At 50.8% G+C, this 14,673-nt stretch overlaps 1 protein-coding gene across 1 annotated transcript; it reads left to right on the top strand.

Moving 5' to 3' along the window:
• The first annotated feature begins 3,085 nt into the window (after window positions 1–3,085).
• On the top strand, window positions 3,086–12,423 carry KLF11 (KLF transcription factor 11). The gene is made up of 4 exons (XM_087777009.1): window positions 3,086–3,250; window positions 5,543–5,797; window positions 7,135–8,128; window positions 10,168–12,423. The coding sequence occupies exons 1-4, from the start codon at window positions 3,209–3,211 to the stop codon at window positions 10,470–10,472; spliced, it is 1,596 nt and encodes a 531-aa protein (XP_087633135.1). The 5' UTR covers window positions 3,086–3,208; the 3' UTR covers window positions 10,473–12,423.
• Window positions 12,424–14,673: the final 2,250 nt, after the last annotated feature.

Genomic DNA, 14,673 nt, shown 5'->3' on the forward strand with positions numbered 1-14,673 from the left:
AACCAAATGGTACTCGGGGAGCCAGATCGCGAGGACACCGGAGCAGCAGCAGCACCGTGGCTGGGGAGGGTGGGGGAGGACGGCTCTGCTGGGCTGGGGGCTGCACTGCCTCAGCCAGGCAGGGCAGGGGCCCCGGCAGCCTGCAGCCACCGACAGGGGTAGGCTCCTCCAAGCTCTTCGGGAAGGAGTATTGCAGATATTTAGGTCCTGTTCCAGGTCACTAGCTTCAGGAGGGAAACCACAGCCAGCGTGGATCATCCCGATGAGCACGCTCGTGGGTCGCTCAGGAAGCTGTGCTGCTGGTTGAAACCCACAGGGAGGTTGGTGGGTGCAGGCAGAAGTGCCGAGGAGCGAGGCTGTATTAACGGCGCTAACATCCACCCTCGTGCAGCCGCGGGAAAGGAAAGAGAAAGGGGGAGAAGTAACAGCAGACTGAGCAGGAGAAGCTCTCGGCTGTAAGGGCTGGGGGCTCGGGCTCCGTGGCATTCGGACCCGTGCTCTGCTGCTGACATCTGATGCGAGGATGAGGAAGATGCTCCTTCCTCATCTAACACTGCCTCAGCTGGCAGCAGGAGCACAAGGCAGGCCAGGTGATTTTGGTAAGAACTTTGAGAATTGTATTAAAACCTGTAGTTGCCATTTTTAGCTCAGCAAAGGGAACACAATCAAACACATTTTCCCTGTGGTGCAAGTTGGAGTGCAGACATAGAACACCACTTCTTTTAACGGATCTTGCATGCATACGCTGTAGCGAGGACCCCCGGCCCAGCAGCTTCCACCTGGGGACTCAGAACACGCAGGCACAGTCTGTGGTATGTGACACGGGACAACATCCCGCTGGGAGTCGGGAGGAGAAGCGATCCACTCTGCGTACCTGCGACCGCTTCTTCACTGGCGAGGTTGCTCTGCTGCCTCCAGATGCTATTGCTCAATTAAAAATTTGTGCTGTAAATGAGTAAGGCTGTGCGTGTAAGCGCTTTAAGCAGAAACTGCATGTGTTTCAACAAGCAGCAAAGAGACAAATACGATTGTTTCTGAACTACAGCGGAACTGGAGAAAATGCAAAATAGAACGGCACAGTGTTTTCCTAGTTTTATAATTCCCTAAAGGGTTCCCTCGAAATGGGACGGTACAAGTGGCTCTGGTCTTACAAGGAACAGCTAGAGATTTATAGAAGAGGCACGTACCCTGTGCCCCCACTGTGCTACCCTTCATCGTGCTTTTTAGTCACTGACAGCATTTTCCCCGAATTTCTTTCATTCCCTGTCACACAACTGATTTCCTTTTGCGAACGTAACTAACGTTGGAGCTGGATTTGCGGTTTGAATTATCAGCATTTTTCTTATTGTCATAAGGCACGGGGCCCTGCCACACAGGCTACGGCTCCAGCATGGCAGCTACCACACAAACACAAACAGAAAGCTGCTCGGAACCTGCGTACAGCACGAAAGAGACGCCGGGCAGAGGCACGAGCTTGCAGGTTGCAAGACGCGGGCAGGAACAACGGCGTGCAGGAAACCCCGTGGGACCTTCTGGGGTGAAGGGCTTGGAATCATAGAATCATAGGATGGTTAAGGTTGGAAAAGACCCTTAAGATCATCGAGTCCAACCGTTAACCCAGCACTGCCAAGTCCACCACTAAACCATGTCCCTGAGCACCACATCTACCCGTCTTGTAAATACCTCCAGGGATGGAGACTCCACCACTTCCCTGGGCAGCCTGTGCCGGTGCCTGACTACCCTTTCGGTGAAGAAGTTTTTCCTGATATCCAACCTTGTAGCTGCACCGGCTGCCGCAGTCCCTGTGGGACCCCCCCGCGGGGGAGACGGTGGTGGGAGGCCTGGTAATGGGGAAAAAAAAAAAGAGAGGTTAGGTTAAATACGGGAGGCACCGAGGAGAGATGCAAAGAGGCAAGGGGAACGCCCGGATGGACGGGCCGGGGCGATCATTTTGATCTGGTGTCTGATGGGCTGGGAGGCAGTAGCGCTGGGGAGGCTAAAGTACATGAAACGTGCAGGGATGGAGACCGGGGCTGGGCACAGTACGGGGAAGCTTCAGAAGCTACGTGGACAGCGGGGAAGGACCAGGATTCAGAAGAGCTGTGATGGAAAAAATGAGCCGCAGTGGCCAAGCGAAGCTAGCAGCGACAGGAGGTGAAAGACCCGAGGCGATCCCTCCCACGTCCTCCGCGTCGCCAAGGAGGATGTCGCGTCGTGAGAACGCGAGGCGGGAAAAGCGGCGATAGGCCGGCAGGAGCACAAACGCTCGTTAGGGCCCGCGCTGTGTTTCCGCCGGCAGGGAGGCATCCAGCGGGGCCGGGCTGGGAAGGCGCGGGCTCGGCTGCGGCTGGGGGCCCCGGTCGGCCCCTCGGAGGCCCTGCGGGAGCCGAGCTGCCCGGGGGCCGGGGCCGCCGCTGCTGCCGCCGGGGCTCGGTGCCGTCCGGTAACGCCGCGGGCCCTGCCGGGAACCGGCTGGCTCCATTAAAAACCAAGCGGCTGGGCACTGGAAGGTGAAAACCCACAGAACACACTTTTTTTTTTTTTTTAATACGTTGTGATTTTAAGACTTTTTGCAGGACGCCGGCCGGGCTGGCGCAGGGGGGCCTGAGGGGTCCCGGGCTCCCGCCTGAGGGGGCGGGGGGGGGGCGGGGGGCGGCTGCCCGCGTGCCGCGCCGCACGCACCGCGGGAAAGGCGGGGGGGGGGGGGGGCCGCGCCCCCGCGCGCGCCCCGCCCCGCCACCCCCCCGCCCGCCCGGGCATTCCCGGCCGCCGCCCCGCCCCCGCCCGCCCTTCCCCCCAGTTCCCAGCGCGCGCCCGAGCCCCGCCCCCTCCCTGCCTGCCTGCCTTCCCGCCCGCCCTGCCCACGCGCCGCCCTTCCCGCCGGCAGCTCCGCGGCACGCCGCGATCACGCCGGCCGCCGCCGCTCATTGGCCGGGCGCGGGCGGCGGCGGGCGGTGATTGGCGAGGAGTCGTTCCCCCCCCCGGCCCCCCCGCCCCGCCCCGCCCCGCCCCGCCCGCGCTGTCTGGCGCAGGCAGCGCTTCCTCGGCGCGCGGGCCGCCCGGCTGCCGGCGGGCGGGGCACGGGGAGGGGAGGAGGAGGCGGCGCCGGCTGCGGCTGCTGCTGTGTGCGCTGCTCCCGCGGCGGCTGCTGCTGCTCCCGCTCCCGCTGCGCCCCGGTCACACCGCCGCCGGCCGCCGGAGCCGCGCCATGCACGGCTCGCCCTGCTCGGAGATGGGAGATGCGTCCGCGGTAAGCGCTGGGCGGGGGCGGCGGGCGCCCCCCGAGCCGGGGGCAGCCGGCGCCGGTCCGGCCCGGGCACGTGCTCCGCGGCGGGCAGGGGCGCGGGGACCGTTATGGCCTCAGCGGGGGCGGCGGCCCCGCGGGACCGGCGCTCGCCCGGGGCGGGGGGCTCGGCTGGGACCGTTACCCGCCGCGGGGGCGGGCGGCCGGCGCCGTTGCCGCCGGAGGGGCGGCCGTGCCAGGGCAGAGCCCTCAGGGGCGGGTGTTGCCCCGGTCACCTGCGGGGGGGGGGGGTGTGTGGGGTGTCGGCCCTTCCGCAGCGGCCGTGCGGGGGCGGCGGCAGGGCGGGAGTTGCCCTCCTCCTCCTCCTCCTTCCCTTCCCGCCATCCGCCCCTCAGCGGCGCCGCCCGGCCGGGGGCACCCGCCGTCAGGCGGGGAGCGGGCGGGGGTGGCGCGGCCCCGCGGGCGGGAAGAGGCGCTCCCTGCCCGCACCGTCCCTGCCCGCACCGTCCCTGCCCGCGCGCTGCCCGCGCACGTACGGCCCCGGCAGCCGGCGGGGTGATGCGAGGACAGGCGGGCAGGCGCGGTTACCCATTTCCCTGGCAGCGGGAGGGACTGGGCTGCAGCGCTCGCCCTCAGAAAAGGCTTTTTTAGGTGTGTTCTTTTTTTTTTTTTTAAGCAGGGAATATTTTTTCGTGTTTCTTTAGGGAAAACTGCTCTTCTAAAAACGTAGGATTGGAAAAAAAGATCTGCTGGCTTGGTTGCCTGCGATCACACTTCGAGGAACACTCACAGGCTTTCTGGCTGCTGAGTGCAGAGCCTCGCCTGCCGTGGCTCCTGTTTGACAGGTGGTCTAGGTCCAGGCTTGCAGGCGATGTAATTTTTTAAATTTTTTTTTCTTTCCCTCGTTCTCATTGTTTTCAGTGGAAATTCTTAGAAGTCTCTCTCATGGCAGTTAATCTCTTGGATCCCTGTTGTAGAGTGCTTTACCCCTTCCTGCCCCCAGCCTTGACATCCCCATGCGTGGTACCTCTTGTTTTAGGCAAAAGTCCTCTGTGAGTCCAGTACTGGTATTTTGGATCCGTTACGTGTAACGTGTTTGCCATGCACGTCCCTGTAGTGGAGACGGTGTCGCACAGCTTTGCATCTTTGTGACACTGTTGAGCCAGCATCATTCCACGTTGCTTAACTCAGTAACAGAACTTGCTGACTTAGGTGTGTAAGGGATGTCCCCCAACAAGTGTCGTTCCCTCTAGGGCTTCAGGCCACGCTAACGGTGTGGTGGTGCTTTTTTAGTTAAAATTAAGTTTTGTTAAAATTAAAAGTTAAAATTCTTTTGCTGCAGTATATAAGCACCCTGCACAACAGCATTAGGCTCAAGAATCTTGGTCCATGCCTCACCAACAGTGAGTTGGTGTGCCTAACGACTGGAAGAGTTTGGACACCCAGTTGAGACTGAGCTAGCACGTGAGCGATGAACCAACAGCGCAATGTGGCTTTTGGAATCACTGCCAAGCACTGAGAGAGCTTTATGAAGTTTGGGTGTCCTTTCGCAGAGAAGTCAAGTGTTTTGCATGCGTGCGTACACATGCACACACAAATTTTCTGTGATGCTTGCAGTTGGAAGCAAATCAATATGATTACGTTTGTCATCGTGTTGCTCATAGTGCGTTTTGGGATACCTAGCATTTATGTAGTATCATACCTTTCTAAACTACAATACGAATAACTCCCCCTGCACTTTGAAGGCTATTTTCCTTCCTTCCCCCCACCCTGGTTTCCCTATTGGTAAAAATAAGATTAAAATACTTTTCCAAGGTGTGGTACTCTGAATCAGTGATCATACCTTAAAACATCTTACTGTCAGCTGAAATTTATCTTCTAAATGTTACCAGAATGAGATTACTGCTGAATAGCTGTTGTCTTTTGGGTCCAGGAAACAGCCTTGTCTAAACAAGGTTGGAAGTCAGGATTTTTTCCCTCTTTTTGCTTGTACGCAGGCACAGGATGTGTTTTATTTAGAGCAACGTAATCCAGGAAAGTAGCTCTGGAAACGTGAGCTACACACATACCTGTTCCTTTCCTGCAAATTGCACTTTTTGGGTTTTTTTTTTTAAAGAGTAGGAGGGGTGGGGAGATGAGCTGGTGGGGGGAGGGTAAGAGTTGAGCTGGTTGGTAAAAGTCTTGCTGCGGGCTGTTTCATCTGTTTCAGATGACCTTCATCGGGAGCAGACAGTATGTGGGTGGTGTCGGCTTTGTTTTCTGACTTGTCCTAATAGCCAGTAATCCGATTACCTTTAGGTTGACATTGTGGACATCTATGAGTCTATCCGTGAAAGGCAGCGTCATGACAGCGAAAGGTCTACCTGCAGCACCTTGGAGCAGAATGACATTGAAGCCGTTGAAGCGCTTGTTTGTATGAGCTCCTGGGGTCAAAGATCGCAGAAAGGTGACATATTAAAGATAAGGCCACTTACGCCCTTCTCGGATTCTGGTGATTTCACAATGCATGCTGAGGCTACGTCTGAATTACCAAAGGACTATTTATCTACACTGGTAAGAAAAACATGAAGGCAAAATAAATATGCCCGACATCTGGATGTTGCACCTCTGCAATGTTTTAACTTGGCTGGAAAAGATAGCTTGCTTGTGTGTCCCTGTGTAGAATAGCTAAGTGCTGTGTGTATGTGTGTGTACATAGAACAGTGAGGCGGGGACGTTGAGTTTGGGTTTTGCTGCTGTCTCTGGAATGGCAAATGTAGGAGTTTGATCCCTTATTAAACCTAGAAGCGAAAGCCCTTGCTGACAGGAAATTTAATTTGACAGGCGCGCTGAGGATGCTGTCCGGGTGGCTGTTGTAGGTTTCGTGGAGCACTTTGAGTAAGAATGGCAGAATGAGCCTCAGTGATTCGGCACCGACTTATCTGCAAGCACCATATGAAAAAGGCTTTTGATGACATTTGGCTTCACTCTGGTCGTTATAAGAGAAAGTACAGGTTACCGTGATGAAATAGACAATGTAATTAGTTTCTATGCTATGTGTTTGTACATGTAGTCTGTTATTTCTCCAGAGCATTGGTCTACTCTGCCTGACTAATGTCGGTTGAATCACAATTTTTTTTGTTGCAATTTATGTTGTAACAAAAGTAGGTGTTAAAAAAGGGCTTGGTGCCACTTGGGTTTCAGACGGTTAAGGCCCATTTTAACCAGTAGGCTTCTAGTATGCCGTTATGTCAGGAAAAAGGGGAATAGTAAAGAGGCTGAGGCGATATGGCAGCTGGTTGGTGGACTTGTCTCGTACTCCTGCTGCTCAGTGTTGGCACCGTCCCTTGAGCAGCACAGGAGATAGGCATGAGTTTTCAGTGGTAAAGGAGGAAGGAGAGGTGGTGGCAGCAAGAGAGCGTAGAGAGAAATGGATGAATAAGAAGGGAGAGAGCAGTTCCATTTGTCTTTTTCTCAGAAGTAGCCACCAGCTGATGGGGTAATCATTGACAAAAGATCTAGGGCTTGCTGGAAGCTTGACACTGAAATGGTGCAGTATCGCTGTCTGTTGCTAGTCTGTTTTCTGTGAACAGCACAGCGCTCATAGCCTCTTACAGCTGCACCCATTGCTAAGGAGAAAGGAACGAGAGTTTTTTGTAGCTCAGTGAGTAGATGTGCAATGTTTTATGCCGGTTTACATCTGCCTCATTGCCTTCCTTTTATTAATGTGTTTTTGAGCATACTCAGAATGGCCATCAGATGAGGCAATGTATCCTTTAATCAGTTTGTCCCAAGAGGCAGATTCTGAGATTCTGGGGAGGGGGTGTAATTGTATTTTTCACAGTAAAGATAGTGAAAAACTGTGCTATGAAATTACACTGCTGTATAATGGTGTTTTCTTTTTTTTGCAGTGCATGACCCCTCCGCACAGCCCTGACTTTGTTGAGATATCAGCCGCTATGCTCCTCTCCTCACAAGTCACTTACTCCAAACCCAGGACTGTCATGGCAAGTACAGCTGCCTGCTCAGTCACATCAGCGACCGGTGCCTCTCCCGTACCCAAGCCATCTGTTATCAACATGGAGCGACAGTGCAGCCAGAAGCCAGTGGTTTCTGAATCCTTTGCCCCTCAGCCTTGCAGGGCCATGGCAACAAGCGTGATACGTCACACAGGTGATAGTTCTGCTTACCATCACATTCCTGCTGTGCAAGAGAAAACAAAGGTAACTTCAGGCTACAGCACTTCCAGAGACTTGTGTGAAGCAGGTGACCGAAGACATTCCAGACTGCCACAGGACACGTGTGCTGCAGATGATTTAATTAACAAAACCTCTCCGGTACATCAACCTTGTGCACATGACTCCAGTGATATTGTGACCAATCAAGGACAGCTACCAGTCCGGCCCGTTTCGCCGCAGGCCCACTTACCAAAGAATTGTGAGAATGACTTGCAAAAAAGAGCTACCCCAGTGACACCTGCCCCCGTTTCAAGCCCCCAGCTTCTCTGTCAAATGATCCCCTTAAATGGACAAAGCAGTATGATCAATGCCTATGTCAAGCCTTCAACTCCAACAGTCTCAACTCCCATGAAACCTATTTTACCACAGACAGCCCCGCTCTCTCAGCCTGTACTCATGGGACCTTCTGTGCCTCAGGGGACCGTCATGTTGGTTCTTCCACAGACTGCTGTCACGCAGACACCGCAGTGCCCGCAAACAGTAATGACTGTTGGGAACACCAAGTTACTGCCCCTTGCTCCTGCTCCTGTGTTCATCGCTTCTGGTCAAAGCTGCACCCCCCAGATGGACTTTTCTAGGCGGAGGAATTATGTTTGCAACTTCCCTGGGTGCAAGAAAACCTATTTCAAAAGTTCCCACCTGAAAGCCCACCTTCGCACCCACACTGGTGTGTACGACAGGGCGGGTCCTTTCTCGCTCCAGCACTGGCTTGTGTTGGGGTGCTGAAATGCACATTTTTGGGGGGAGGGGGCAGGAAAGGGAAGAGGTAGGTGATCAGGAAACTTCTGCTCATCTCAGAGAAGGGAGGAATGTTCATTCTCTGTGGGCAAACAAAACAAGACAGACTTTGTTCTGAGACCTCAGCTGACCCCCTAGTGTTAGTTGAATTTCACGTGCTTTAGTTGGAGCGAAGCTTTGCCGTCTGTGTGTGTGTGTTGAGATTTGCGTGGAACCCTGCCATCTGGACTAGATCGAAATGAGTTGTGCAAGTCCCTTTTTTTGGGGTGTGGAGAGGTCTGGTGTAAGCAAACCATAGTATGGGTAGTTGGTCTTAATTGTTACGTGAGTAAAAGAAAAGAGAGAAAGTCAGAAGCTGCACATTTTTCCAGAGTGTTTTTTAAGGCTAAATGAGAATGCATTGAGATTTTGGGATACTGTGTTAGGAAGTAGAGCTGCTACAGGAACGTAGCAGTTTATTCAGTTAAAGAAAGGGAATTTGAAAGGCAAATGAAAATTAATTGTAATGAATCTGAGCTCATTTTCTCCATTAAAATCTGGTTGATGTGGAGACAGTATACATGTGTTTTACTTATCCTTTTTCTAGCTCCAAGATCCTCTTAAGTTAACACTAACTTTGAGTTCTCAGGGACTGTTTTTGATGTTGAGGGACCGGTGTAGTGGGAGATTGGTACAGAATAGCTCACTGAAAAGTTTGTCTAATTTTGTTTTTCCTTGGCTTTTTTCCCCTCACCCTCCCTTGCCCCACAGACACTGTGGTTTATTGGATGTCAGCTTCCGTGACAGGATTTGCATTAGTTTGCCAGCTTGTCTTTACAGTTCCTTTAGGGAAAGAGCTTAAACCTCATATGAAGCTGATAATCCTTGTAAACCAGAGCTCAGAGGTAGATGATGCTTCTGCTTCTGGCTTGAGAGTGAGTGCTGCAGGCTGCTGAATTTACCTGGGACTACAGGATAAACATAGATGAGCAGCAAGTGTCTCGCTTTCAGCGTGTGCTGTTGCCAATCCATAGGGAAGCTGTGTGTCTCCCTGTATCGTGATTAGGACTAGGATGTCTATGGGAGGTGAAGCACACTGACTGCTCACTAGCCAGTCCACTTCACGGGATCGAGGGGCAGAGTACTTTAGCGTTCTCTTTCCACTTTTGTCCTCCTTGCTGAGCAGCTAGGTGGTATCATGCATACCAGACAGAGAACTTTCTCCTCTCTCTGAAATAAGAACAATGCTTCTGTGGTGTTTCCTTTCTGCTGGACACTTTTGTTCCGCTCCAAAATGTTACCATAAATTTGAGTCATGTGGTAGATGTTTATCTTGAGCTTTACGGGGGTTGCAGGCAGTAGATCCCATTGCTTAGGATAGGTTTGACGTTAAGCAGTCGCCCAGGACGAGCAGAAGCTGACGTGGACAGCCTTCCTGACTGCTGTCATTCCTGGGCGTGCAGAACTCCCCTAGCTGTCTGTTGGACCTCGAGCTGCATGGGGGTGGCAGGACAGGCCGTTCCTCCGTAGTACTCGCTGGGGCAGCGTGTTTGTGCGCAGGGCTGGATCGCTGGAGCGGCAGGGCTCTGAGACTTGATCCCAGGCTTCCAGTTTGCCCGCAGTGTTTGCTGATGACACGCAGCAGCCGTAGAGCTGGGGATGGGGGCAGGGGGGTGCTTCTAGTTCAGTCAGCAGATAAGGTAGCTTTAAACCCAGTTTGAAGAAAAAGATGAAGAATCTTGGATAACTGGAGTTTTGGAGAACCGAAAAAAGTACTCAGTTAAATAACATTTGAAGAGTTATGAGGGAATAAGTACAAACAGTACATACAGTGTTTCTTTGGAACACAACTTAAGCTAATGTTGACTGCACGCATGAGCAGTTCTGTGGAATTCATCAGTTTTTGCAAGGCAGGATGTAAGTTAGTTCTTTGATAAAACTGTAGCACAGCTTCTCAAAAGTACGTTATGCTTCTTTTATGTCCTGCAGGAGAAAAGCCTTTCAGCTGCAACTGGGAAGGCTGTGACAAGAAGTTTGCCCGCTCAGATGAACTGTCACGCCACCGCAGAACTCACACAGGAGAGAAGAAGTTTGCTTGTCCTGTGTGTGAGCGTCGCTTCATGCGCAGTGATCACTTGACAAAGCACACCCGCCGCCATATGACCACAAAGAAGATTCCCAGCTGGCAGACGGAGGTTGGCAAACTCAACAGAATTGCCACAGCAGAGAAACCGAAAAGCGGCAGTGCTCTGAGTATGCTCATCCCTGTGCCATCGTCTGTCTGTCAGGGCTAGTGTGAGGAAGCACCTTCTCTACAAACTTTCTGAAGATCAGGAAGAGCTCTGATGGCTTCAACAGAACTGACAATGGCTTTTTTCCCCCGTGTTGTGCATACTTTAGTTTCCTTCAGTTTAGGTCCTCTGTTAATAATGCTATGTGAGAAATCTATCATATCTTTCCTCGTCCCTTCCCTATTTGTTTTTTGTTTTTTTTTTTTCAATACTTGGGCAAATGCAATCACCAGCACTTCAGGAAAGCAGAACTCTTTGGAAATGATTTTGGCAATAGGTTAAAAAAGTCACTTGTAATGCTTGCTGTTAATATTTTGATGGACAGTAAAACAGGGTGATTTTTAATTTTTATACTAGTATTTTCTATACCAAATATATTTTGTATTTATTCATTTTGGTCTTGATATGCAGGCAAATTACTTGACCTGCATTAGTAGGGGTGTGCAGGATGAGACCCAGAGTTTTGGAAACTCCTTTTCAGTAAACCTGAAGAATGGCATTCAGAGCATTTTATAAACCCATAATATTTGATAACTCATAGTGGTTGGGATTTTCACACTTGCAGATCCTGATCTTGCAATGGGCTGGTGCTGTTACACCCTCTTTACGCAGGTGACATTGGAGGTTTGAGATCAAAGTGTGTCATCATTGTTAAAACAAACCAAACCAGAATGACTTTCTTTCAGAAAACAAGTGTTGAAATCCTCAACGTTTTGTAAATCCATACCTTTTGCAAATGGAAGCCGTTGTGACTTTCAGTAGAAGTTTGACATACTGGGCATTCCTGAGTCCACACTCCACCGGAGCAAAGTCTGGAGGAGCCAGACTGCTCTGATGGAGGTAGAAGCACAAACACTGTTTAGAAACTTTGACACTAAAAATTATGCTTTACTTTCAGTCCTACTAAACCAGCATATCAAAATCTACAGAAAAATGCAAAAATGGCAAGATAACCTGTGAATAATTAGCTGGGTCTCTGCTTATATTTTTTTTTTTTTTTGAGTACAGGAGAAATAGAAAATTAAGGTTTTTTTATGTATCGTGGATGCTTGTGCACCTTATAGGAAATTGTTCAAGGCTTTCATTTACCTGTATCAAAGCACCAGAGCAACTACTAATCGTGTCTTGACTTAAGAAATAGCCACCATGTCAGCTTGATGATGCTCTTCATGTGGCCTTATACTGCTCCACAGTACTTTGTATAAAATCACCCTTTTCTATTAAATGAGATACTCTCCCTGTTGAATGGATTTTCTTTTACACCAGGTGTAAATATGGCTAAGAAGTGGAATCGCTGGCTGCAGGAGTGCTGTGTTGTAACGGCATGGTATGAGTAATAAAACAAAATGCCCGTAGCACAGTCGGACTGCTTGGTTTCCGTGGTGCGGAAGGATGTGCATAAGTATTGTAGCAGAGCTGACAGCAGAGCTGTTGTGCTGTGAAGCACCAGGTGTTGTTTGCTGGGAACCGGCTCACCTACTGGATTGAAATATTTCTGTAGTGTTTATTCCTTCTGGACTCTTCTCCCTTCAGCCACCTCTACACCGAAGCTTAGTTGAGCACTGAGGGGGACTGTTTTTCCTGGATGTGTAAGATGTGGATAACTAGGAATGCGCTCGCTCTCGCACTGCTTTGTTGTTCTGAAATCCTGGTCTTGCTTCTCGGTGCGGGCAAAGCACGGTTCTCGTCTATGTAAGTGCAGACTTGCTGATCTCAGCTAGCGCTTCCCTGAAATCGGCGGAGACCTGTTTCAGCTGAAAGCAGAATATATCATTATTTTTTACACTTAAGTCTATAGCTATAATTAATGGTAACAAGTTTTCAAACAGCACTAAATTGGAGTATTGTGCGAAGTGTACTAAAGTTTTTGTGCCTGATCTTCAAAGTGTCCACACCCTGTTCGCTGAAGACACGCCGTAACCCCGCTGACCGCAGCGTATGCGCCGGTGAGCGTGTCTGCCTGTGCAAACCTCGCTTTGTGCTCCCCAAAGGGCTCGGTTGAAACCCCTCTTCCTGGTAAAGTGGGTGCTTGCAGTGTTGCTGTTCTGTGTCAATACCCGGTTTTCCAAATTCGTGTGGTGAAGAAAGAGACGTTGCTGCTCTTTTTTAATTTATTTTTTTTCTCTGAGAAGGCCCTTAGAACAAGTTTGACTTTTGGATGCCATTTTAGCATGCTTATACCTGGGGGAAGAGCATCCTGTCTCACTCCAGTAGCCAATGTAGTACTTTTTTTTTTTTTTTTTTTTTACGGACTTATGGTGTTCACCTGAGCAAAACAGTTTGGAAACTAGTGTCATCACTTAATAAGTCGTCGTGTCAGTTTGTTGCATCGTGCGGGGGGAACAGTGGACTGGAGAACGTGGAATTTCAAAAAGGGCGCGTTGCGTATGTGTGTCACGATGCGGGAAAGCGACGGCTCCCTCTTTGTTCGTTTGACCTGGCCTGCGATGCCTCGCAGCCCGCTCCGGCGAGGTGCGCGCTGCCTCCCGCCACCCCTGCCCGGGACGTGCCGCTCGCTCTTGCTCTCCTGTGGATGTGCGCGAATGGCTGAGCCGCGGTCTGGCTGCGCCCGCTCTGTTTGCTCTTTCTGCTCCTTCCTGCTGTGTAAGGGTTATTTATGGATTAAGCATGACTGGGATAGCTGCTGTCTTTGCACTTTACTGCCTGAACTATATTGTTCAGTCTTTTTATTTTGAGCCTATATTTTAAAGAAATGGAATCACATTTTTGTACCTGTTTTTAACTTTTATTAAATAAAAAGTATGTAATGTGACTGGTTTTAAATCATAAAAAAATTGTGAATTTTCAGGTTTCATACACATTCATTCCAGAACTATGTAAATCCATCTGGATTAGGTTATATATCTAGGCCAGTGGAAGACTTCGGGGCTTGCTAGTTCACTTCCCTGTAAGGGCAGGACTTTTTGGATCCTGTTGTAAATTGACCAGTGCTTGTCCATTTATAATTTTACACAACGCTTCTTGCGTGTCTGTTCGAACGTGTACACCACCGCCAGGGCCTGGGGTTTTTGCATGCTGTCTGAAAACAAGAGTCTCGGAGTTCATAACTGTTCTTATAGCATGGCCTCCAGAAGCTGTTGAAAAAAGCTGATGGTCTGAGTGCTGCTCTGTTAGTGTTGCAAACTGTGCATGGCACGAACGCTGGAAATAAAGAAGAGATGAGAGTTTGACTCAAAAGATGGCTGCATTAGCCCTGGTTCTTCCCGTTCCCGCGTACCTGCGCTCCGGCGGGGAAGTGGCTCTGGCAGGCTGGCTGTCACCTCCAGCTCCTGGCAGGGAAAGAGGTGTCTAGTGACAGCAGCAACAACTACTTTAAATTTTTAAGTATTTCTGCTTTTTCTTTCCCTCTGACCAGTTCGCAACTTGCAGCAATGTTTATTTCTAGCAGGGTCACGTTTTAATGGAAGAGGAGGGGAGGAGAGGGTGTAATGACACCAGCTTTCTGTCGCAGCCTCCCACTGCAAGGTGCCTCGGGCTCCGCAGTCAGAGCCCTCTGGGAGCGAGCTGGGAGCTGTGACTCCGGGCTCTGTCCGCAGAAGAGCCCATCGTTCTGGCAGGTGTGCGGAAGATGCAAAGAGAAGATCCCGTGGAGGATCCTGCTTCCCCCTCAGGAGAACAACTGGAAGGGGAGGCTTTACTGCGGGATCAGTGCTCTGGCAGAGTAGCACAAACCCTTCAGCTCCTGGGCTCTGCAGGTCTCCATAACGCTTTTATCTCCCAGGGGAAGATGTCCTACCTCTCTGTTCCTACTACTAGTTTTCAAGGAAGATTTTTCTGAGCATCAAGTCATATCCTAAACAATACCTGTAATTTTTTTGCCGATTTTTATATTGTCTCCTTGGCTTTGCCTACGTGAAACACGACCATGGATTTCACAGTTCTGTGCTCACCTTTCTGCTTTTCCATCGAACCCAGCTGTGGTCTGAGCTGTTACGTGCAGCCGGGAGGTGCAGCCAGCACGCATCCTGACGGGGCTGGAGTCTGGAACAGCTTCATCCTGGGAGAGAAAACAGCTCACGCGTGAGGAAGCCTTCCGAGCTACTGCCGTGCTAACGCAGGCATCGTGTGAGCAAAAGTCTATCATGTAGCCATTCTAAATCCATGAAAACGAATAATTTTCTAAAGAAAAATGCACGTGTGCTCAAATGTGTCCATTGGTTTTTGATGCTACATTTTGCAGTTA

This window comes from Nipponia nippon, unplaced genomic scaffold (assembly GCF_047370975.1).
Source record: "Nipponia nippon isolate SJK-2023a ecotype South Korea unplaced genomic scaffold, ASM4737097v1 scaffold_4, whole genome shotgun sequence".
Lineage (NCBI taxonomy): Eukaryota > Metazoa > Chordata > Aves > Pelecaniformes > Threskiornithidae > Nipponia > Nipponia nippon.

Coding starts and splice junctions, on each gene's coding strand:
- KLF11 (XM_087777009.1), top strand. CDS start 3,209: ATGCACGGCTCGCCCTGCTCGGAGATGGGAGATGCGTCCGCG. Junction 3,251..5,542: donor AGATGGGAGATGCGTCCGCG/GTAAGCGCTGGG, acceptor GATTACCTTTAG/GTTGACATTGTGGACATCTA. Junction 8,129..10,167: donor CCACCTTCGCACCCACACTG/GTGTGTACGACA, acceptor TATGTCCTGCAG/GAGAAAAGCCTTTCAGCTGC.